Here is a 22,604-nt window from a genome sequence, read left to right as displayed (position 1 = left end):
CTGGTAAATGATATTTACAGACTTTAAAGTCAAAATGCTGGGTTTAAAAAATTGTGACGTGATGGATGTTAGGGGGAAGAAAGGGATAGGCTTGCAGTTTTGTGATTTGTCATGAGCTGTGGAGGAAAAACAGATTAGTCTTCATTAACATTTAGAATTGTCATTTCTGTTATCAGGTTAGACATAATGTTTCAGTTTGGTTTTTTGCAGTAGACTTTGAAGTGGTTATTAGTACAGACAAAAGCATAAATGCACATTAACATGCAGGTAATGGTTTGTGTATTGAAGGAAATGGTAGCTAATACCAGAGTCTATCTAGCAACTTGCAAAAAAGGATAAGCTGGGAGAGAAGATTGGATTGTAGTAAATGCTAAAAAACTTTAGGGTAATGAAAATAAGTGGAAAACTTTGAATGTGTGCGGTGAGGAATTCTAATTTTCTGCTGAAAACTGGTTTTGAGAGTTTATTGAACGATTGCCTCCAAATTGGGCTTTGCAGGAGCATGACAAATGTTGCACCTAAACAGCATCTGTATGAATCCAAACTTCCCGCATTTCACAAAGCATTCCATGCTGTCCCACAGGGGAGTTTCTCAGTTATGGCTTTCTTGTATCTCCACATCATTCCTTTGGGATTGGTGACCTCTTTCCTCATGTCAGACAAGCGTCCTGATGATATGTCTTGGATGAGCTCGTGGCTTGAACTGGAGCATGTCCTGGCCATACCCTGCTGTCATTCCATTTTTCAGTCCCAGGAAATCAGTATTTGCCAATACCAATCCTTTTCAGCTCCCCTGTAATAGCAGAGCCTGAGACCAGGACCAGCTCCACTTCTCCAACCCGGGGCCAGCTTAGGAAGTCATCAATAGTGCCTACAAATAGCTGTGTTTTGTGCCTGGGTTCTGTAAAAACTTGTCAGACAAATTTTTTTAAACGGTTTGATGTTATAAAAACACTGTTGCTTTACACCAGGCTCTTCCTGCTCTAAAAAGACCATCTAAAAAATTTCTTGATGACTTTCTATGGAGAGAAAGGGGGAACTGAGTGGTTAGCATGTGCATATGTGCTGCTTTTCAAGAGGTGACATGATAAGATGTAAAGATTTGACACATTCATGACATTTTTTCCCTCCATTAAGACAGACAGTGAACTCAGAGACTTAAAAGCATGTTTGGAGAGAAGTTATTCCTGCCTTCTCTGTTTGAGCCCTGGCTGCCAGGCTGGAATTCCAAAGATCTGGCCTTCCTCTGCCCGTGGTCCCAGGAGAACTCCTTGGATGCTGCTTGTCTCTGGGTTCAAAGGAAGCTCTGTGCTCTCTCCTCAGGGCCGCCCTGAGCTGACTCCCACAGCCATCGCTGCAGGCAAACTGCTGGCCCAGCGCCTCTTTGGCCAGTCCTCAGAGCTGATGGACTATGACAGTGTGAGTCCTTCGTTCTTCCTTTCAGTAATAAAAATCTTACACTGTTTGCCTTGAGAATTTTTAAAGGAATTGCATTTTGTCCCCTGGAGTGCAGCTCTGACAGCTGATGTGTGTGCCAGAGCTGCACTGCTCAGTCCTGCCCAGGGTGCTGGGGTCTGTCCTGCAGCTGCTCTCCGTGTTCCCCAGCAACACCCCGTGTCCCCAGTAACACCCCGTGTCCCCAGTAACACCCCATGTTCCCCAGTAACACCCCGTGTCCCCAGTAACACCCCATGTTCCCCAGTAACACCCCGTGTCCCCCAGTAACACCTCTGTTCCCCCCAGAGCAGGTGCCCACCACAGTGTTCACTCCCCTGGAATATGGCTGTGTTGGACTGTCAGAAGAAGCAGCTGTGCAGTGTCACGGGTCAGATAATATTGAGGTATGAAATCATTTGTAATGCTCTGTTTGGTGGCAGAGTTGCACTGTGAACAGACAGAATTTTCACTGTTGCATCAGGTAAAATTTTTGGACCCCCAAAATACTGTGTTTGCAGTTATGGAGTTGGTGTCTCCAGAAGTGCTCAGAGCTTTAGTAGTATTGCAGCAGGTCACAGTGGGAACTGCTACCTAGTGGGCTTGAAATTATTGACAGCTTTAAAATTGGGTGACAGCTTTAAAGTAGCTGCCATTTTAGCAAGTTATATTGTGCAGCATCTTGCTGGACTTTCCATATTTTCCTTTAAAATAATGAAAAGGTTTTAAATAAATAATTTTTTCTACAGAGGTATAAAGATGTAGTAGTAGCAGTCATTATAATATTAAATGGCAGTTTTGGACATAATAGTGCTCTCTAACACAAAATGTTGTTGTTTTTCCTACCAGGTATTCCATGCGTATTATAAACCTCTAGAGTTTACAGTGGCTGAAAGAGATGCAACTCAGTGCTATATGAAAGTGAGTTCTGTGAGCTTTTAACTTGCCTTTAATTTGAAACAAGTGATATGGTGCAGCCAGCTTTAAGGAGAGCTGTTTGGCAAAAAACATCTCAAGGTGGATGAGATATTTTCTTGTTGACAACCTGTTTCTCTAGTGTAACTCCAAATGTTTAATGTTCATTAAATATCCCATTGCATCTTGGAATTGCTTTACAGATATTAGCATTTCTCAGAACTGACATTCTGCTGACTAATACTGTCTTTGGACTGCTCTTAAGGTCCTAAGAAATATTTCAGATTCTATAGACATCAATCTCTGCTTCTCCCAGCAAAGTTTTTAACTGGTTACATGTAATATTTGCATTGCCATCTCTTGGCAAAGTATGCTGCCCTCAGAAGAATTAAGCATAAGGCTTACAAAAGTAGAGTAACTGTTCAGTCTTACTCAGGAAAACAAAAAGCTCCTGGCTGAGACCAAAGTGTCAGACCTGAAATATATCTTCTCCTAGAGCCATCCAGTCGCTTCAGTGTTGGAAAGGTTTTTGATGCACTTGCCCTTAGTAGAGAATCTTAGATAAGGTGAAGTGTAGTGTTGGTAGAATATATCATAGTTTTCTTTTTCTTTCTTTTCTCCTCAACATCAGGGAACAATCTTTTTTGCATAAATAGGTCCATCAGTTCTATGATAAAGTGTTATGTTTTTATTGTTATGTAAGAGATGTCCATTGTCAATAGTTGCAGCCAGTTTTTCTGACTGTATTTTGTCACATCTGATTAATATAAGTGCCTTAGTAACTTGCCTTAAGTGTCCCAACTACGAGTGCAACTAAGGTGATGCTATTTCCTTTTATGTATTCCCTTTGAATTATGTCAGTTAAAGTAAATATTTGAGGGTGAAGTAGTAATAGCATAATAGTTATTGGAAGATATTGAGTATAGTCCCTACTAAACTCTCAAAACAAACATTTAACTTGAGTATTTCAAACTCTATTGCAATAGAGTTTTTTCTTTAAAACTCCTCAAAATTTAAAGTTACATGTCAGGATTGCTGCTGTTCCCAGCATTCCTGAGGAAAGAATTCAATCTTTTACTGAACAGCAGAACCTCCTGGATTAGTGATGATTTAATGCTTAATGGGAGGATGCTGGGAGAGACTCTTTCTTTTCTATAATTATAAAGATGGTGTCCTTAAAGGAACTAAAACGTTTTCATTACGTTCTCTAATAAAAGTTAAGTGTGCAGTGACTCAGCTCTCCCAGATCCTTATTAACTCACCTTCATACTTGGCTGCTTCCAAGGCTTGACCGAGAAAGCTCGGTCGTGTGGCCAGTGTGGTGAATGTGTCCCCCCAGACACTGCTCCAAGTGCTTCCTGCCTGAATCACAAAGGCCCAAAGTGTCCCATAATTGGCAGTGGTCATGTGTGCCAATCCAGCTGATGAGCTGTTGGCAATAACTGTGCCAATCCAGCTGATGAGCTCCTGGCAATAACTGTGCCAATCCAGCTGATGAGCTCCTGGCAATAACTGCCCAGGCCTGGAGAAGTGCTGAGGTGGCCAGTCTGGGGAAAAGAACATTGCTCTGGTTACCAGACCACAGTGTTTTGAGGCTTTCAAACAAATGACAAACACCAAAGCATTCAATAGCACAGATGACTGTTGTCAGTGGCTCCCTGCAGTCTGACACAAATACCCTGCTGAAGCTTCAGTTCAGCAAAGTGCTCAAGAGCAGAGTAAGACCCGTTGAAGTCAGTGAGACTGGAGCAAGTGTGTAAGTTTTTGGCACCCTGGAAACGACCAGCTGAACTAGGATCCTGGGGCACTTCGGTTGCATTTAATTCACCTTCCTGCCTTATCTTTAAGTGTTCTAAGGGAGGATCTCTGTGTCATGTATTGTTTTCAGATGGTGTGCTTACGAGAGAGGGAGCAACGGATACTTGGCCTTCATTTCATTGGACCAAATGCAGGCGAAGTTATTCAGGGATTTGCTCTTGGAATCAAGTAAGTACAAAAGAATGTCTCCAGCTTCTAAAGCCTGCTTCTTAAGTTATTGTAAGATTATAAAAGATAGCTGCCTAGTTTTGGCAACACTATAAAGAATGCAGGCCTTTTGTTACTTTTATGAAGTGTTGCACATATTTTCACTTAAAATACTGCAGTTCTTCATTAAGATGTATCGGATTTAGTTACTGTAATACTGGATATAGCTAAGGAAACAACTGAGGAAAATATATTGTTGACTTGATATAGTTAAAACAAAAACCAAAATTGTGCATTAACTTACTAATGTCAGTGTTTTTCAGTGTATCCTCTTTTGCATTCTATGCACAGAATAAGCAATCACTATATAGTTTTGCAAGCTACTTCTTTTAAAGGATATTTGTGCTTTTCATAAAAACCTTTCTTTACACCTGCCAAGGATTTCCTAATCTTATCTTTAAATGTGCACAGCCACTGCTCCTCAAAAGCTCGGCAAGGACTTGCATGAATCCCTATATGCTTCTGAGGTATAAGCTAATCATAATATAGTAAAAAAGAAACTTCTGTAGGATAATGGGAGAGGGCAGGTACTTTTGTTTGGAGCTAGCTGATAATTGCAATAACCAACTTACCCTTTGTGATCAGATCTTGTTCAAGATTTTCCTCAAATATTAATATAGAAGCCCTCCCTTTGAAGGAGTAAGGAATTATTCTGTGTCCTCTCTGGTAAATGGAAAATTCCTGCTATGCCTCCCATGGGCTACAGTTATTTCATATTTGTTGTTACATTTCCCTTCTTATCATCCTTATCTTCAGAAATGTTGATTTGTATATTTACGTTACTAAATTATAGTTTTTAACTCCCTCTTTGAAGAAAGTAGTCTGGGACACAGTAAATCACCCCGAGTTGTGGTGTGAGCTCATTTTCCTAATCGTGCTCACCATTTTATTGCAGTTTTAGTCTTAGAGATGTGAGTGACTAGCATAAATGAAAAGCAGAAAGGATTAAGAAGGCAGGACCGCAAGTATCACGTAAGGAATATCTTGGAACTCACTGATTGCAGTGTACCCTCAGTACACATTTTCAACATGTGTTTGTAGTCCTTTAATTGCCAGTGGTATAGATTCTAGAACTACATTTTTTTAGGATGTCATTGTTTTGAAGTTTTATCCAAAATAACCATTGAAAAGGAAGCACATGAAACTGGAGTGCTTTTCTGCCTTGCTTGAGGGAAATTAAAATTTTAGCCACAGTAAGAGGTTTTCAGCAGGTCAGATTCTTGTATTGGTTTCTATTGCACTTCACAAATCCAGAGCTTTCAGTGTGGGACACTCACTGGAAGAGCTGTTCTCCTTTGTCAAGCACTGGGTCTCACTTCAGTCTCTCTGAAGGACGATTTTTCATCTTCCCTCCCCACTTAGCACTCCAGTAACATCTGTGCTCAGCAATGATCCTCTGATTGTCGGTGCTTTTTGGACGTGCAGACATCAGAAAGTATCTATGGCTCCCTTCCCTGTATTTTGTAGAGGGAGATAACACTGTTCCATAGAGAGCTTGAAACAATTCTTAAATTTAGGGCCATTTCAGCTATTCTTAAAGCATGACTTGCCAGGAATAGCAGCTCAAAGGAAAGTCATCAAGTCTTAAGAATGTATTGGACAAGTAAAGGAATTAAGCAAGTGGGATTTTAGCTGAAGGGTTTTCTGGTGGGGTTTTTTTTTTGGTTTGGTTTGGTTTTTTTTCAAATAAGAGGCTTTTTATTCTCCTGCTTATAACATTGATATGTTCAGTATAAGCACCAGTGACTTTCTGTAAGATCATGGAATAATATTCTGGTATTGCTTCCTTCAGCAGATTCTTTCCAGCAGTTCTGATTCAGATTTTCTTCCTCTGTGTGCATGTGTGCATTGTTTTCCATCTGAGTTAGTGAGACACACATGTATGTACAAGAAAAGCTGAAGGTTGCAGTTTTGTCAGATGTTTTTGCCATAGGCTCAGTTGTGACTTGGGTAAATTGCTTAATTGTCTCTGTCTCAACCCTTATGACAATTCTTCCCTGCCTTGATGCCGTGAAGCTGGGCGTCTACAGTTGTGTAAGTGCCTGAGAAATAATAGAGACAGCATTGTGTGAGAAACAAAGGAGCTCCTCTACCTGATAAAATGGACAAGAGCAGAATTACTTTGATGTTTTCGGACCTTCTGGCTGTTTCAGGTGAAGAGCATTTGACTGTGTGGGTCTTTCTCTTTCTGCTGTTTTTGGTAGGTGTGGTGCCACGTATCCTCAGCTGATGAAGACAGTTGGCATCCACCCCACCTGTGCTGAGGAGGTCACCAAGCTGCACATCACAAAGCGTTCTGGCTTGGACGCAACAGTCACAGGCTGCTGAGGTTAAACACCATCCCTGGAAAGAAGGAAAAAAGCACAAAATATGTTTGTAAAGAAAGGGGGCACTTAGAGTTGAAACAGCATTAATGGTTTGATCCTTGCACCACCTCAGTTCTAACACCAATGCAGTCCTGCTGTAACAAAGCTCTCTCTTTCAAAGTGCCTAAAACCGTTCTCTTGCTGGGAGCTAGGAAATAATCCCAGTATTTTACATGTGAATGTAACTGAAGCCAGGGACACCTGAGGCCACCTACAAGTGCAGCAGTTTTCCCTGGGTTCCTCTGCTGGCACTGCTGGCAAAGTGCCTCCCGGGATGGTGCCACATGCTGGGGACTGGACAGGGCCTCCCGTGGCAGTTTGGTGATACTTTGTCCTGAGCTTGCACAGCTCGTTACTGATGCCAGCAGTGACTGCTGAGACTGTGCTCACGAGCAGAAGCAAGTTCCCAGAGTGTGTAACAGTGGGTAAGCAGTCATCTTCGGGATTTTTCTTCTAAATGTAATACATAGAGGAATTTAATAGAAAATCATCTATCACTGAGGCTGTGCTGCTGCTGGAAGAATCCCAGTGCATTAATCAGTAGCATCCTGGGCACAATGATGATGGCTGAGAGTGAATGAGCTCAGAGGTGCTAAAGGAAGAGTTGAATTTTATGGTTATTTCTCTGCCTACTCCTGAAATTTTTAGTTCAGTTCAAATTAAATTGACACATCTCACAAATTACTGCTTGAACAGTGCATATTAAGCAATGCTGACAAGTAGAATCAAACCCACTAATAATCCAACTTACGTAGCATTTTCTGTTTTATAGAATGCAGAAATCTAGCTGACACTGATATATTTTCTTGGTTTGTTTTTAAGACTTTCTCACTGATGAGCTGGGTACTACATCTGAATTGACTTAGGTCTGGCTTTGCTAAAACACGTTAGTGAAGGGAACTACATTAACCGGCGATCTAGAAAAGAGACAGTCGTGCTCAGAACAAGGATCTAAAATAATTCTCTGCAAACTTTGTTTTGCGTATCGGCCCGACCGAGAAAGCCTTGCCCTGTCCCGAATTCCTGCTGCTTTTCGGGCTCTCCAGAAGGGGGAGGTGCTGCCTAATCTGTGGCAGCAAAGGAACATCCGAGAGTGAAGCTGCTTGTGCAGAGCCCTGGTGAGGAGGTGGCCTGACAAAGGCAAGCACAAAACCTGCACCGAACTTCAATGGAAGTCGCAGTATTTTGCTATGCATAAACACAGAATTTCTTGCACCCTTTACAGCAGAATAGTGATCATAGGAAAAGAAGAGATCGGCTGGAGGTGAAACCAAATGTATCCTTTTTGCAGTTAATTGATATCAGTGTTTTCTTTGGGGAATTTGATATTTTCATTCCAAGCTTGTTGCACAGTTTAGAAGAATAGTCTGATGATCATGTGTATCTTTGCTATTTTTAATTGGATTGCTGTTTCACTGCTGCAACACAGACAAATGGCTGGTTTGGTATGAGTGTGAAATCTTTTTTACCACGAGAATTGTACCTGTCAGAGAAACTAGTAGAAAAAAAGGATCAGAACTTCCTTGTAAAATATTATGTAACAGCATTTATCATACTTCCATTGATACTAGAATATTGAATTTTCAACTATTTATTTTAACAACAAAAGAAATCTCAAATGCTTTCTTTACAAAATTTCCTGAGTTTTGGTCAGTATTTCTGGTCCATAAAATAGGAAGGAGTGATATGGTTTGGCTGCAAGTGGCATTCCCTGTCACATCTGCCAGTTTTCATCTGAGAACTCATCCATAAGTTTGTAATTGAAAAGAAATACTTTGAGTGGAAGTGTAGCTGAAACACTGCCTGCATTTTACAGCTGCCTTTAGAAGAAATGATGAAAACTTTGTATATAAATGCGTGCATACCTGCACAGTCAGAAGTTTCTGTTTCCTTTAATAAAGGTCTTATGAGCATGGTGCAGCCAAAAACCCTATTACATTTCACAAAAGAGGAGTTCATAATACATTAGGGTTTCTTAAAATGTTTTACTTAATATTGCAATTAACAATTGAAACAGAGAACTTTCTGTGAGAAATCTCTCACCTCTGACTGAATTGTAATGTCTATGCATGCAAGATTTTTTTCTAGTGATTACCTTTGATAGTTCCTTTGGTTTCCCATAAGTGAAAGCACTGGTGTTTAGCCCTGTAAAATCAGCTTCTCTGCCCCACCAATGCATCCAGCAGAAGGAGTCTGTCCCTACAGACAAATCAATGGAAAGATGAGTTAATGTCATTCATCATAAAGTTGAAAATAATTATTTGGGACAGCAAATAAGGAGATCTCAAGGAAATGTGTGCTCAGTGTGTGAAACTAAGGCATGTCATCTTTCTCAGAAGTAACAGAACTGCCTTGGTGTTAGAATTCTGATGAACATTGTTCCTGTCTCTTCAGTAGCAGCCCAGTTCTATTCCTCATTTAGTGGAAAATGCTGTTGCCCCACTGAAGTAAAACTGAATACACATCACAGCTGCATAACCCTGATGGCAACATCAGCAGCAGGGCAGAATAATGACAACTGCTGTGACTGTGCTTTTTTCCTGCAGGATTCACCAGGGATGGTGCTTAAGAATTGTTTTATTTAAAAGCCTGACTAATGTCAATTGGAACAACTGATGTACACTGAAAATTACTAATTGCATGTGAAAATGTAAAAAACAAACAAATTGAGTCAGGCTTCACAGGATGCCAGCTGATGAGGATCTGTTTGTCAAACCACACCATGGTGCAAACAAGTCTGAGCTTTGCTGGGTCCCTTACATGTGTGATTCCAATATTTATTGTGTTGTGCATTAATTAATGAATAAAGAATATTTTTTTCTAGTAAATGTGTGATTGTATTTGCTTAATTTTGTACATATGCTTTCTGCTTACAATAGATTTGGTTTTCGATCTTGCTGTTGTTTCTCTTGGTTGAAGTGTGTGTTAAGGAAATGAAGAAGTAGACAGACTCAGACCTTTTAAGAAGGAAATGTTGATACCTCTCTGTATCTGTGTGTAAACTGAATAACTGTGGAGATTTTTCCAGGCTGGATGGCCTCTTATTTTGAATTTAAGGGAACCTGTAGACTTGGTAAGTATGTTTTCAAACACTCTCCTGTTTATTGCAGCTAATGAGATCTAACAGGTATTTTCACTGTCCCTGGTGTTGACATCCTGCTTGAGGTCAAGAGTAAACTCCCTGGAAATACAGTGCAGTCAGAGGATTGTACAGGGCCAAACTATTCTACCCCAGCTATTTACCTTGGGTTTTAAACCAGAACACAAAGTGGAAAAAATGCATAGGAACAAAGGCAGTTAGCAGCTATAGGTACTGCTGGGTAAAAATATTGGAAAACTAACTGAGAAATGACCAGCAACATTTAGAACTCTGAGAAACTTCTCTGTCAGAAAAGAAAGGGAGAACATTGATCAGTTCATCTCAATTTTCTTTTATTTCTGTAAATGCACTGATTTTGATGAGAAGTTCCCGTTATGTCAGGTAATGCTGAGCTGCTGAAACAGGCTGGTTTGGTATTATCTCAGTACATGCCTTGGATTTGATGCTGAGAGTGAATATTGACTTTATTGTATTTAAAGGCATTTTGATTTCTGCATTTTTAATCTGTTTTAATTTCCTGTAATATTTCATTGCAGGTTCTAACAAATTAGGATATCTAGTAACAATGGCTAAAAAAGGGAATAAGGTAAGAAAACTCTTCATTATTTTTTTGTTCCTTATTTTCATATGCTACTTAATCCCAAACCAAAAAGAATTACAGACAAGCATACAGACAATAATCTTTATAAATTGAGAACTGAATATACTGCATTATTTGTATTACACCTAATGATAACTTGTTCTCAATGCTAAGGTATTGTGTACAATTAAGTTTTGCCTTTTCCCATTTCTGGGACGTGTCATTACACCTACTGAAAGTTGTTTCTACAGTTCAGATTATTGCAGAGCAGGAGCTGGAAAAGACAGTTCAGCACAGCAGATACCCCTTTTTTCCCAGCACAGTTATTCTGATAAAAGCATAAAACCCCTTTGCCCAGTGCAGTGTGTTTCTAACCAAAGCAGCTGCACATCGTGCAGGCTTTGGAGTTTGAAGGGTTCTCTTCAGAGGCTCCTGCCTGGCCAACAGTGGGCAATTTGGTGCCCATACAAACTGCCATTTGTCTAAATCCCAGTGCCATCAAGGGCCTGGAGTTAATGCTGCCCATTAACTGCAGTGGGATGCCAGTCTGTGTCTTAAGTGCTTTGTTAAAGGGGAATCAATGTGAGCATGTGCCAAAACGTCTTTCATTATTACAGTTGGGGAACAGGCTGCAATTATGATTCAAAACATAAAAGGTACAATAGACATCTATGATTAGGCAATGAAATATGCCTTTAATAAGCATAGTGCAGACAGTTTGTTTTGCAATACGTAAACTTGTATAAAATTCATTGACTTTTTCATTCTTTCAGATCTGTGTGCTCTCTTTTAAGAGAGGTTTTTTACTTTTATGCACAAAGTTTTCCTGATGTTCTTCCAGCAGAAAGGCTGGGTTTGCAAGCATTTATTCTAGTGCCAAAGTTGAATTTTACTGGGAAAAGAGGAAACAGCAGAGCAGACCTTTTTTCTTTTTTTTTTTTTTTCCCAGGGCAGCATGCAACAGATATGCTGTAATTACTCTAACTGATTTTTTAAAAATGGAATATTTCTGTCCACTACCTGTCAAAGAGCTAATTATGTTTCCGTTGTGGTACTCAAAGTCAATATTGTCAGCTCTTCTTAGTTCTAATCCTCTACATTGAGTTTTGATGGGCCAGGTGAAATATCCCCTTCAGCACCTTCCTGCAATTCTTGTCAATCATCTTGCCATGAAAAACATGCATATTACAAAGGCTTTGGCAACACTGCATCTGATTTCAGTCTTTAATCTTATATGCACCTTAAGAAAACATCATTCCAACTACTGACATTCAGTTTGGGATATGAATGGGATCCTATTTGCTGTGGGAAACAAAGAAAATGATCTAATCTTTAATGGATATAATGGAACTCTTTGGCCATCACAGTGTAAAGGCTTAGTAGTAAACCACAGATCTGGGAAGAAAACAATTAGGATGGTGAACTGGTGCAGAAATTAGGCAGAATATCTCAAGCGAATAAGTAAGAAAATGCACTTTTATTTATTCATTGTGTAATTGTAAAAGACCTCTCTTCAAGCACTGTTGGAGTTAGGAGATTGTCTCTTTTGTGACTCCTGGACTTGCTGTGCAAGGAGTGCTGTTCACTGCAGTCATTTCTAACCCTGGTACTGCCTGTGCCACTGTTTGGTTGTTTCTTATAGACAAGATCTAGCACATCTCAAATCTTCTGGTCCTACAATGGAAAATTAACATCATTCCCTAAGAAGCTGGAATATAAACTAATAAGGCAGGTTTCCAGAATCTGATTGCATCAGTCAGAAAGATACAGTCTGAAGAGAAAAGTGAATATTCCCTGGGGGGGTAGTGTGAAATGGAGACCAGTCTTGTTTGAACAAGGTGCTGTGCATTGTTAGCTGGGTAGAGGTATTGGGAGCTGCAGCCTGTCAGAACCAGCAGCTCCAAGGAGGGGGTGGGGGAAATTTTTCCAGGTAAAAGTCTCAGCAGTTTGTGGTAGAGTATGTCCAATATATTAACACATTCATTTAAGGAAAGCCTTTATACTCCATGAAAGATGAACTGTAAAAATACTCCCACTTACCTCCTCCCCTGTTTTTCCTTCAGATCACACAAAGACCAGTTGGGGTTTGTTCCATCCTTCTTCCCTTTACATTAAAGCAACATGGGAATCAGGCTTGTTCTCCTTGTTTCAGCATAAAAACAAAGAGCAAGATCCTTCTTAAATCTTTGACAAGGAGACTTCTTTTTCCCAAGGCTCTGTGCTGAGTTAGGATTAGCTAGGTGGTAACATATCTCAAACAAATCTAAACCAAAAGGACTACAGATACCTTGTCTATTAGAATATTATGTAACTCCATTAAATTAAAATACCAAGGGAAAGAAAACCAGTGAAAAAAGACAGACTTTAGGCTTTAAGCAAAAATCAAGAAAATAAACAAATGTTCCCTTCTTTGCCAGCTCCCTGTGAGAAAAGGCCCAAATACATTTTTCCAGGGTGTACTCCCAACAAAACAGTCCACATTGAAAGCCTGTTTTATTTTTATCTCTTACTCGTGTGAATGAGCTGCAGTGCAGCCAACCAATATTCTGTTCACACTGTGTCAGAGCAACAGGTTACATGGCAGCTTTTAGCTTTGTGCAGGAGCTTGAGCTCAGCAATCTTTATTTAAAAACCCTTGTTCAACAGGGACAAAGGATTGAGCTTTGGCATTTTTATTAATTTTGATAATCTTCCTTTTTTTCTCTCTTTCAAAGGATCAAGAGGAAGTGCATTAATTTTCAACTTCACACGAAGGCAGGTTGTACAAACACAGCTGGAAACATCAGGAAACCCAGGCATTTTCCTTAGAGAAATGGAGTCAGCTAATGTTCTGCTGGCAGGAGCCTCCTGAGTGATTGGGAAGATGTTGTCAGGCAGCAGTTTGGGCAGCAGGGTGTTCACAGTGATCACACTGCTCGGTTCAGGTGAATGACTCCCCTAATGCAGAAAGCAGAGATTGTTCACCATCTCACAGGAAGTCATTTCAAGAGCAGCAAGGCTGCTTTGGAGACTTCAGAAACGGCTCTCAGGTTGTCAAAGGATTTATTTTTTTATTATTAATTTAATTTACATCAGGCTGGGATCTAATTAAATCATGACAGCACTTTTGATTTTTACTTCTTTATTTGTCACTGAGCTTATTTGTTAGACATATTTCAAACACAGGAAAATAAGGAGAATTCTCTTGATACTTCAGACTTTGCTTGCATTTCTGTCCTTGTTCATTCTGCATATATCCAGGATACCTTTACATTTCAGGTCTCTTTGGGTCTCTTCCTTAATCAGGGATTTCATTGTAATCCCCGAATTTTTCTTGTTCTACTTTTTTTGAAAGATGCACATTCTGTTTTACTTAGCTGCTCTTAGCCCTATTCAAGTGTTAGTAAGTGAATTCCCTTTTCGTGGGGTAGGAATCCAATGTATTTGTAAGAGAACATTTGGGGATTTTCTGCTTGCATCTCCCTTTAGCTCCCACATACTTCCAAATCTGGAAATGCCACAGCTCCAGAGGAGCAGTTCTCAATAAGTCCTGTCCTTAGCTGGGGTATTGTTCCCTTTGAAGAATGAGAGACCAAGCATTTGTGAGTGTTTATGGTTGGACCTTCTGAAGGGCATCATCCTTCCTTAATGACAAAATCTCAGATTCACGGGCTGTGGCAACAGTGCCTTAGGGTTTCCAGGAGAGTGGCAAAGTGGAACTTCTGATGGAATCTGCTGTGAAATGCAAGGCCTCTGTCACTGAGGCTACTGAGACCTCTGAGCTCTTGCACTTTTTTATTGAGTAGCAAACTCTCAGAAGTGCAGAAAGCTACCCTGGAGTGATGCAATTGTCCATGTGAGCTTAAACATCCTCGTGAGGCCACCTCAGTGTCTTATGCTCCAGTTCTGGAAGTCCTAATATTTCCCAAGTTCCCCAGTTGGGCGAACGTTTGCTTTGTGCTATTGAGCTGATCCCGAGGAACAGCAGAGGGGTGTTCCCTTGGATCCACATTATTGATTGAAGCACTCTCCCTCACTGTACTTCAGTGAAGTGTAGCCAAGAACAACAAGATAAGAATTAATGTAGGTGACAGGGGAGTTTCTCAGACTCTGTGGTGCACATTAGCCTGGCTGCAGAGAGAAAGGGCTGATACTTGAGTCTTTTGAGTTGGGAAGGCTCTGGTCAGTCCTTGAAGGGGAAGCACATGAATGGCCCAGTTGTCATCGCATTTTATTTTTCCTCCAACTTTGACTAATGGTGCATTTCCTCTGGCCTCCCACGGGCCATCCGTGGCTGACTTGCTTTGTCACTCCTCACTTGAGGCGCTGCCTTTACTGTCCACGCCGTTCCCATGGCGGGCCCGGTGTCCTCTGCAGGGACACACAGGCACAAACCATCTGTCATTCTTCCACTCCTCTTTCAAGCCACCACTTCCCATGTTGTGTGGCCTTGCAGGCTGGGAGCAGTGTGCCTCCCCCTGCATGCCTGCAGTACTCCAGCTCTCTCCCACTTGATAAGGGACCTCCGACATTCCGCCTGGAAAAGGACTAATGGGCATCTCCCTGCTGGCAACCAGCCCCACCTTTTTATTGTGTTCAGGGGCTGATAAGTTGTCTGGATCAACAAGGAATTGTCCCTTTTGCAGGCAAAGTTATTAGGGTCAAATTAGGTGTGAGTTGTGAAATTAATCATTGCAACCACAAGTAATTTGTAGTGTGCCATGGACAAAGGGAAAAAGAGAGACTAGAAGAGGAAATTATTGTAGGGCACAAAGAACCAAAGTGATCAGGAAGGAGGGGGGAGAGAATGGCTGGCAGTGCTGTACAGGATGTTGAACTAGGCCTGTAGACTGGGCTGGATTTGGTTTCCTCTTGCACCTGTGGACTGTGAAATAATAGAACAAGGTCCTTTAATGTCATTTGAGAGTCTGAACTAATCTACATGCAAGGTGTCTGAGGAAGAGGAAGATAACTGACTTTGCACCAGAAACAATGCTTTTATGTGCATGTTAGTTGACCATATTCCTTGCACATCTCTAGATGATCTGAATCAGTCTCTGCTGGAAACGAAGTCGAACAGATCTAAATTATACACAGAATTTCCAAGCTAAAAATCCAGGCAGCACTCGAAAATATGCATGTGAGCTCTGTGTAGGAATGATGTCCTCTGAGCCATGCCTTTTACTACAGCACAGCTGACACTCACTGCCTGGGGACACAGCTTTGTGGGTCAGCTGCTGCCAGGGCTGGACTTACAGCAGGATTCAAGAGAATGGATGAGAAGACAGCAATGTAGATAAACCTGCAGTTTATGTATATAAACAGTGTGACTGGCATGAGCATGTTTTCCCAGAACTATTAACCAAGGCTGGGAGAAGGGAGATGCAACTCAGAGGTCAAACCTATGAAAGCAAAGCCTGTTTGACACACCTGGAGCTCTGTGTGGATTTGGTTCTAAGTTCAGAAACTGAGGAGCTGCGAGAGGAGGATGGGAAGGGAAGATAGTGAAACATCCACTGAAAGGCTTCAGTGTTTTCTGGGGTGAGAAGCCTGAGTGTTCTGCCTAAAATACAAATCTGAAGGTGTGCTGAATTTGCTTGGAAATGCTGCAAAACTCTTCTCATTTCCTGTAACTGTTGCAAGGTTGGCCCTTTTCCATGGCTGAGCCCCAATTCTTAGCTAGCCAGAATGAAGTGGCAGGAGAAATTCACTCTCTCTTTCATCTTCTAGTGTATCTAGGAAGGCAAAAACCAAGACTTTGAGCCATTAATTCCTAAGTCTGTGGCTTGATTTGCTGCAGTAGAAACTGTGTTAAGGGTTTTGTCTTCTCTTACCAAAGCTAATTGTTAATTGCATCTTCTTTTCTCCAGCCACTGCCACGAGGAATGACTGCCTTCTGTGCTGATGACAGATCTGCCCCTCTGTTATCAGACACTGCAGTTTTGCCATCTCAGTTTCATAAGAGTTGCTCCTGCCTGGGAGCCAGTGGAGCAGCCGTGCTGGGCAGAGCAGCTCTCTGAGGAGGTGGATGATGGATGACAGTGATTCCCTTTGGCATGGATGGGGCACTGAGGTTGTGTTAATTTTTTATCCCCTCCCCAATACCCCCCTTTCCCTCCTCTAAATTCTTAAAGCTAATCATGGTGTTGCTGTATGAGCAACACACACAGGTGATGCTACAGTAACTCAAAAAAACCATATTTTATGGCACTGCTGTGCATCACTGTGTCAAAATAGTCAAGAAAGAGATAATTGCTACAGGTGGCAGAGGCTCCTGGATGGCCATCAGAGGGTACATAGGGAATAAATTTGAATGCCTTCACCAAATTTCTAGTGTTTCCACCAGCAATACTGCTTCCTTTTCTCTCACTCCTGTCATATATGTGCTTTTGCTCCAGCTCCTCCTGTGCTCAGGGAAGAAGCAGGTCTGGCACTTCTACTGCCCTGAGGTTCTGTGGGGCTCCATGAATGGGTTTGCAGTGATGCAGCTCCACTGGCACAAAACTCTGGCGATGTTCCAGCACAAAGCAAAGTCTGTCTGGAAGCAACTTGCTCTGAAAGGTGTCTGCAAGCAGAAGAGATGCCCTTGTGGAGGTGGGTTCTCAGGACTGGATCTCAGCTGTATTGACAATCAGCTTTTTGTTCATGTACTTCCCTGAAATATTCTTTAATAGTGGATTTGAACAGTCTTTAGCAGAGATCATATTTCTAGTTTGGGATTCCCTTTATACATCTTTCATTAGTGCAGGGATTCTCCGCAATCAGAGACCAGCACCACAGAACAGCTGGATCCATTTTGGCTTGACAAGGGGCATGGGCACTTCTTATATATATATTTATGGCTTTTGTGAACATTTGAAATGCTTTTTATAAATATTAAAAATATAATCAAGGGTTATGGAAAGAATTCATCCTGCATTGCCATCAGCTGCAGGAGTTCTTCCATCTTCCTCGAGAATATGTATCACTGGCTGACACTGTGAGCTAACTGGTCCAGTCTGGGAATTCCTAGCTACAGCTAGAGGAGAGGGGAGGCTGTGAAGGGAATTGGTATCTCTTGATCATCAGAGAGAGCAAATGGAGCACAGGCGGCAGCCTGGCTGCCCCTGGAGCAAGTCAGAGGCAAGAAACTCGTGAGAGGCACCTCCGAGAGCTCCCCAGGGCTCCGCTGCGCCCGCTGCACCCGCTGCGGTTACCGGGGAGGTTACTGGCCCTGCTTGTCTCGAGGTAGCTGGAGTTGAGGCATATGTTTTCCATTTGGAGCTTGGAGGATGCCCAGGTCTGACTTGGCATGCTGTCTGCACTGGGCATCAGCAATACAGATGTGGAAACCACAAACCCGATTAATATGAGCCTAGAGTAAAAACTCAAATAAGCTTATAAATAAAACCAGACTTGCAGATTATTTGTTTCCATATTAGCCTATAATAGACCCTACTCAATATGTTTGTTTTATTTGGTTTGGTGACCGACATAGGTATTTATATTTCCAATAAAAATTTATATCAGAATACAACAGATGAAGTAAGCTTCAATTATTTGTGCAGAAGATGATTGCAACTGTCTGAAGCATGTAATTCCTTACATGAAATGTTAGCCTGCTTTGAACAGAGATGTGACAGACTTCTCAGTATTTAATTTCCCATTCCATCATAGCTCCAAATCCTACATTTATATATTAAAATAGACTCCTAAATGGACTCTAATCCTCAATGAGTAATCAGGAGGTGTTGGATGGCTTGATGGGTCTAATTCTTGGTGTAAGCACCGTCTGTGTGATCTTGGGTGAGTCACTAAATGATCTTAGCTTAAAGTGGTGACTTTCTTTTTATCCCTGCCAGGCTCCTGCTGAGCTCTGAGCTGGATGACCTCAGGTGCTCCTTTCCAGTGCACCTTCAGCTGCTCAAGTGCAGGTGATGAAACCATGCAGAGAAGAGAGTTCCAAGGAACCATCTGAGGAGATTCTTCAAGAGTGCTGACAGACATTCTACTCAGTGCAGAAGATCTCGTCCTGGCAACTGATGGCTCTTAATCCAAGGTGAGATTGCCTTGATTCAGCTCCATTTAAACACAGCTGTACCAGGAAAATTCTATGCTTTGCCAGCAGTAGGGCATCTAGTTTATTTTGCCTGTACTGTGACACTTAGTATGGGACACCTGCACAAAGCCTGGCAAATCTTTGAAGTGAGACTTCTTGTCCCAAGGCCTTGTCCATGTCTGTGCTGGGCAGGGGCTCCAGGGGCTCAGGGAGGCCCACCCTGCTTTCAGGCCTCACCTTGGGGATGGAGGTGGAACTGTGCTGCACTCCCCTAGTCCTCCCAATAGACAACAGAGGGAAATAAGCACTTCCACATGCTGGTTTGGATCCCACAGAGGCTATCAAGGGAGCATGCAGTTCTTGCATCCCAGTGGGATCAGCCTGAGCCCTGGATAAGTATTTGCAGTGACTTCTTTGTGCTAGTGGGGCTTGTAGACAAATGAATAAACAAACAGTGCTCTCCTCCCATCTTTGCTTTGCAAAAACATAAGGGAAAAAACTTTCACACCCTTTGTTAGGACATCAGTGCCAGAGGAAAGACACCAACCATTATTCCATTCACATCTCCCATTTTCATTTCCAACTGTTTCTCTGGATTCCCTTTTTTTCAATTTCTTCCCCCCTCTTCAGCTGTTTGAGCAATGACCTGTTCTTATGAAACAAGTTTTCGGCTTCATAACGGTCCTGACTTCTCACTGTCTGAAAGGCAAGAGGGTCACTGAGAGTGAACTGTCTCACACTAGATGGTGTTTTTCCACATGGAAATGCTGAAGGGCCACTCTGTGCTGTCAGCCCAGAAAGGCCAGAAGATGCCTTCAGACTCCCCAGGTGCCTCTGTGTTTGTTTTCTAATGTTATTCCACACACAATATCATTAATATTATGTCCAAAGCTTGTCTTTTTAAACAGAGTCAACACATCTAACCTATTAGTCAGCCACTGGGAAAAAGGAAAGGATTAAGTCAACACTGTGAGGAATTAACCCTTTTCATTGCCCAGAGAAGAAATCAAAGAGGATACAACCTCCTTAAATTGCAAAAGGGACTTGATTGTTTTCTCTCACAAAGTAGTGGAAATATTTCCTCTCCCTTTGGCCCTCAGGTGTAAAGGGTGTCGTGCAGGACTCGGACAGGACTGGTGCCTTACAGGCCATCGTTCCCTTTCCCATGGTACACACCACTGAAGGGCAGGAAATTTCCCTCCCAGCCACCTTTCTCTTTTTTTGACTCTCCATTTCCCTGTGGGCTGCCCCAGGTACTGGGCTGGGCTTGGCATGCAGACACAGTCAGGAACAGAGGCGAGACTGCCCCGAGCGCAGTGTCCGGGCGCTGAGTGAGCGCCCAATGGGCCGTAGCAAAGCGCACAACCAAGTCAAAGGAAAGTGGAAAGTATTTCATAAAATTCATCTTTGCATCCCTTTTTCCTCTCTTGATATATGGCCCCTCGTTCCCAGCTGCCCGGCCCGGCCCCGTGTAAATATGTCAGTGCACCAATGAGACGGAACAGGGGCGCAGGAGCACCAGGGCTGTTCCCAGATAAAACACCGAGCTGGAGCCCAGCAGTTTATTGTAAATAAAGATCAAGGCAAAGCAGCAACATTTCTGTTCGACTCAAGCCTGCCAAGGTTGCTAGTCCAGCTGCTTTCACAACTACCATATGTCCACACGGATTTCCCCTTCCACAGTGACATGTTACTCCTCTGACAGCTCCGCAGCCTCTGCAAAGTCCCTCCATGCTCTCCATGAGCTGCTTTCCAACCACCTGGAGCACGGGGGGCACGTGGGGCACTGGGTGCACGGGTGGGCATGCAGGGGAGCACTGATCTCCCAACTGCTCAGCTCCAGTACTGCTGAGCCTGAGCAGTCCCTCTGTGGGGCAGGGACATGTTAATGCTTGGTTTGGTTCTGCTCAGCAGAGGGCACTGGATCCTGGAAATGGGAGCTGACGCTGGGGAGCACAGGGGCCTGATTGCTTTAGCAGATGGACTGATTTTTTTCCTTCTGGATGCTGGTGGTGTGGAAGAGAAGTCTGCAGCTCTGCTGCTTGCTGATTGACCAAGAGACAACCATGGCATGTGTTAGCAGGTGATAAACTTGTCCTTTACATGTATTTTTTATTTTAATTAAAGTGGTAGCTACAAAAATCAGTTATCTGGAAATCAGGTTGGCTGAAGTATTAGCCAGCTGGCATCCTTCTGAACCAGCCAGCTGACACGGAGGGAGGTGCAAGCACCTACAAACTGAACAGCCAGGCTGGGGTGGAAACTGGTTGTATTGTTCAGGCTTGTTCCTGCAGTCCACAGGGAAACTATAGGAGTGGTCTGAGGGGAGCTGGCTGAATCAGGGAGTTTGGCCTTTGATTTGAAGTCCCACAGTTTCATTACAAAGTTATCGTCTTTTTCAATGAGTTCATGTCATTCTCAGCAATACCCACAAACAATGCACTCCACTCTCCCTCTTTCATCACTGAGTTCCCTTTGCTGTGTGCTGGGGTTTGCATTTTCCTCACTGATGGCTCAGGTGAGCTGTAAGCCAGAGACACTAACAAAAAAAATTAGGATTGTATTTTTTTCAAATTATTTTTTAAGTTCATATGTACATGTATGTTGTAATATAGCTCTTTTAATAATAAAAGTTTTAATGCTAACAAGGAACATATATTAAAAACCTTCCTAAGTCTTCATCTGGCACTTCTCTAATATGTTGAGGATTTGGCACAATTTACTCATATAACTCAAGAAAAAGAATTCATTCTTCACACTGACAGCTACTGACCTAAGTTCTTGAGCTGACCTAGGATGCTTCACTTGAGATGACAGTTCCAAATGCAAGAAAATTGAATACTACCACAATATATGCTTTAGCTGTGCTGAAGAAAACTCCAAGGCGATGGTGTTTCCCAAAAGCAGCTCGTAGTTACTCAGGGTTTTATACTTCTACAGCAGCACATCTCACCACACCCAGCAATTGCTAGACCCAAACTGGAGGTTAAATGTGCTGGAAAATGTGGCAGTGGCTTCCAGCATTAGCTGATTCCTGAGCTTATCAGGACTCAGGCATGCCTGCCTTGCAGAGCAGCAGGATCAGTTTTGGAGCTGGGGTAAGGAGAGCTTTCCCTTCACACCCCTCCCTCTGCCAGGTGTGTGAGCCTCTGCCTGTGCCTTGGCAGTGCCCACAGTTCAGGGCTGCCCATCTGCAGTGCTGTGCCCTGCTCCCCTTTCAATCAGATTGGAGCCACGACTGCTGAGGGCTGCAGGTTTGGTCTTTTTTATTAAATAGGTCAGCAGGCCCTGACAGTTGGCATCCATCTCCAGCCTGGAGCTGGGTGATGACAGGCCATACCATGGCAGGCTCCAGGGTATCTGTTCATCTGTCCTGCTTGGTACAGCATGTTCCAGGTGGAGACTGGCAGGGTGCTGGTGCTGAACCCTGCCCTGCTGCCGTTCCCCAGTGACAACAGCAGTATCCTGGCTCCTCATCCTGTGCTCAGATCCCAGCTGCCTTTGACTGCCATGGAAACTGCTGCTGCCATCCCAGTTCTTTAGTACATTGAGATTTTCAGACTCAGGCACGTTATTTTGGGAAGGGAGGAACTTCTTTGCAAACTGATATGCTCTTGAAGTGCTTCCTGCGCTCTGTATTAGGCTAAAGCAGGTCTGGGTTTTGTGACCAACGTCACCTTCCCCTGCAGAAGCCTGACACTGTCCCTCCAGCTCTGGTACTGTACATCATTATCCTGAACACCACTCAGTAGAGAGGTAAGTAGATGATAAACTTGGCTGGAAGTTTTGTTCAGTAGCAATTTCCCTTAACAGTTTTAAAGCGTGATTTAAATATTTTTATCAGTTCCTTGACAGGTTAATGGGGTACATGGACAGGAGACTTCTGCTTTATCCCCTGCAGCCCTGACAATTTGAGGTGTTGCCTGGCTCAGCTCCTAGAGGAAGGAATAACTTGCACTTCTCTCCAGTGATTTCCTGATGCTCACTGGTGGATGGCAGACGTGATTCACTCCAGAAGGCACTGCTGAGTGCTCCCAGGTATCTGATCTGCCAAGGAAAGCTGGTAGCATCAGCTCCCATAAGATCTCCCTCTCCTGAGGAGAGGCTGGTGTCAGCCCCGAGAGCTGACATCGAATTGGGGAGTTTTGTTAGAAGCTGACTGAGAAC

General features: G+C 42.7%; 1 protein-coding gene across 2 annotated transcripts in view; it reads left to right on the top strand.

Moving 5' to 3' along the window:
- Positions 1 to 22,604, top strand: part of TXNRD2 (thioredoxin reductase 2) — a 49,052-nt gene that overhangs the window by 21,093 nt on the left and 5,355 nt on the right. Inside the window, exons 13-22 of one of the 2 annotated variants that reach the window (XM_017815441.1) lie at positions 1,324 to 1,419; positions 1,749 to 1,841; positions 2,284 to 2,355; positions 4,238 to 4,335; positions 6,579 to 9,813; positions 10,377 to 10,426; positions 13,135 to 13,344; positions 16,270 to 16,472; positions 16,798 to 16,993; positions 18,241 to 18,437. In XM_017815441.1, coding sequence (XP_017670930.1) covers positions 1,324 to 1,419; positions 1,749 to 1,841; positions 2,284 to 2,355; positions 4,238 to 4,335; positions 6,579 to 6,702 — 483 coding nt within the window. In that variant the 3' untranslated portion in view covers positions 6,703 to 9,813; positions 10,377 to 10,426; positions 13,135 to 13,344; ... (1 more) ...; positions 16,798 to 16,993; positions 18,241 to 18,437. The other variant, XM_017815442.1, reaches the window with a different exon arrangement.

The sequence above is a fragment of the Lepidothrix coronata genome, unplaced genomic scaffold, assembly GCF_001604755.1.
Source record: "Lepidothrix coronata isolate B3197 unplaced genomic scaffold, Lepidothrix_coronata-1.0 Scaffold51, whole genome shotgun sequence".
Taxonomy (NCBI): domain Eukaryota; kingdom Metazoa; phylum Chordata; class Aves; order Passeriformes; family Pipridae; genus Lepidothrix; species Lepidothrix coronata.
This window is presented reverse-complemented; position numbering and strand designations above follow the sequence as displayed.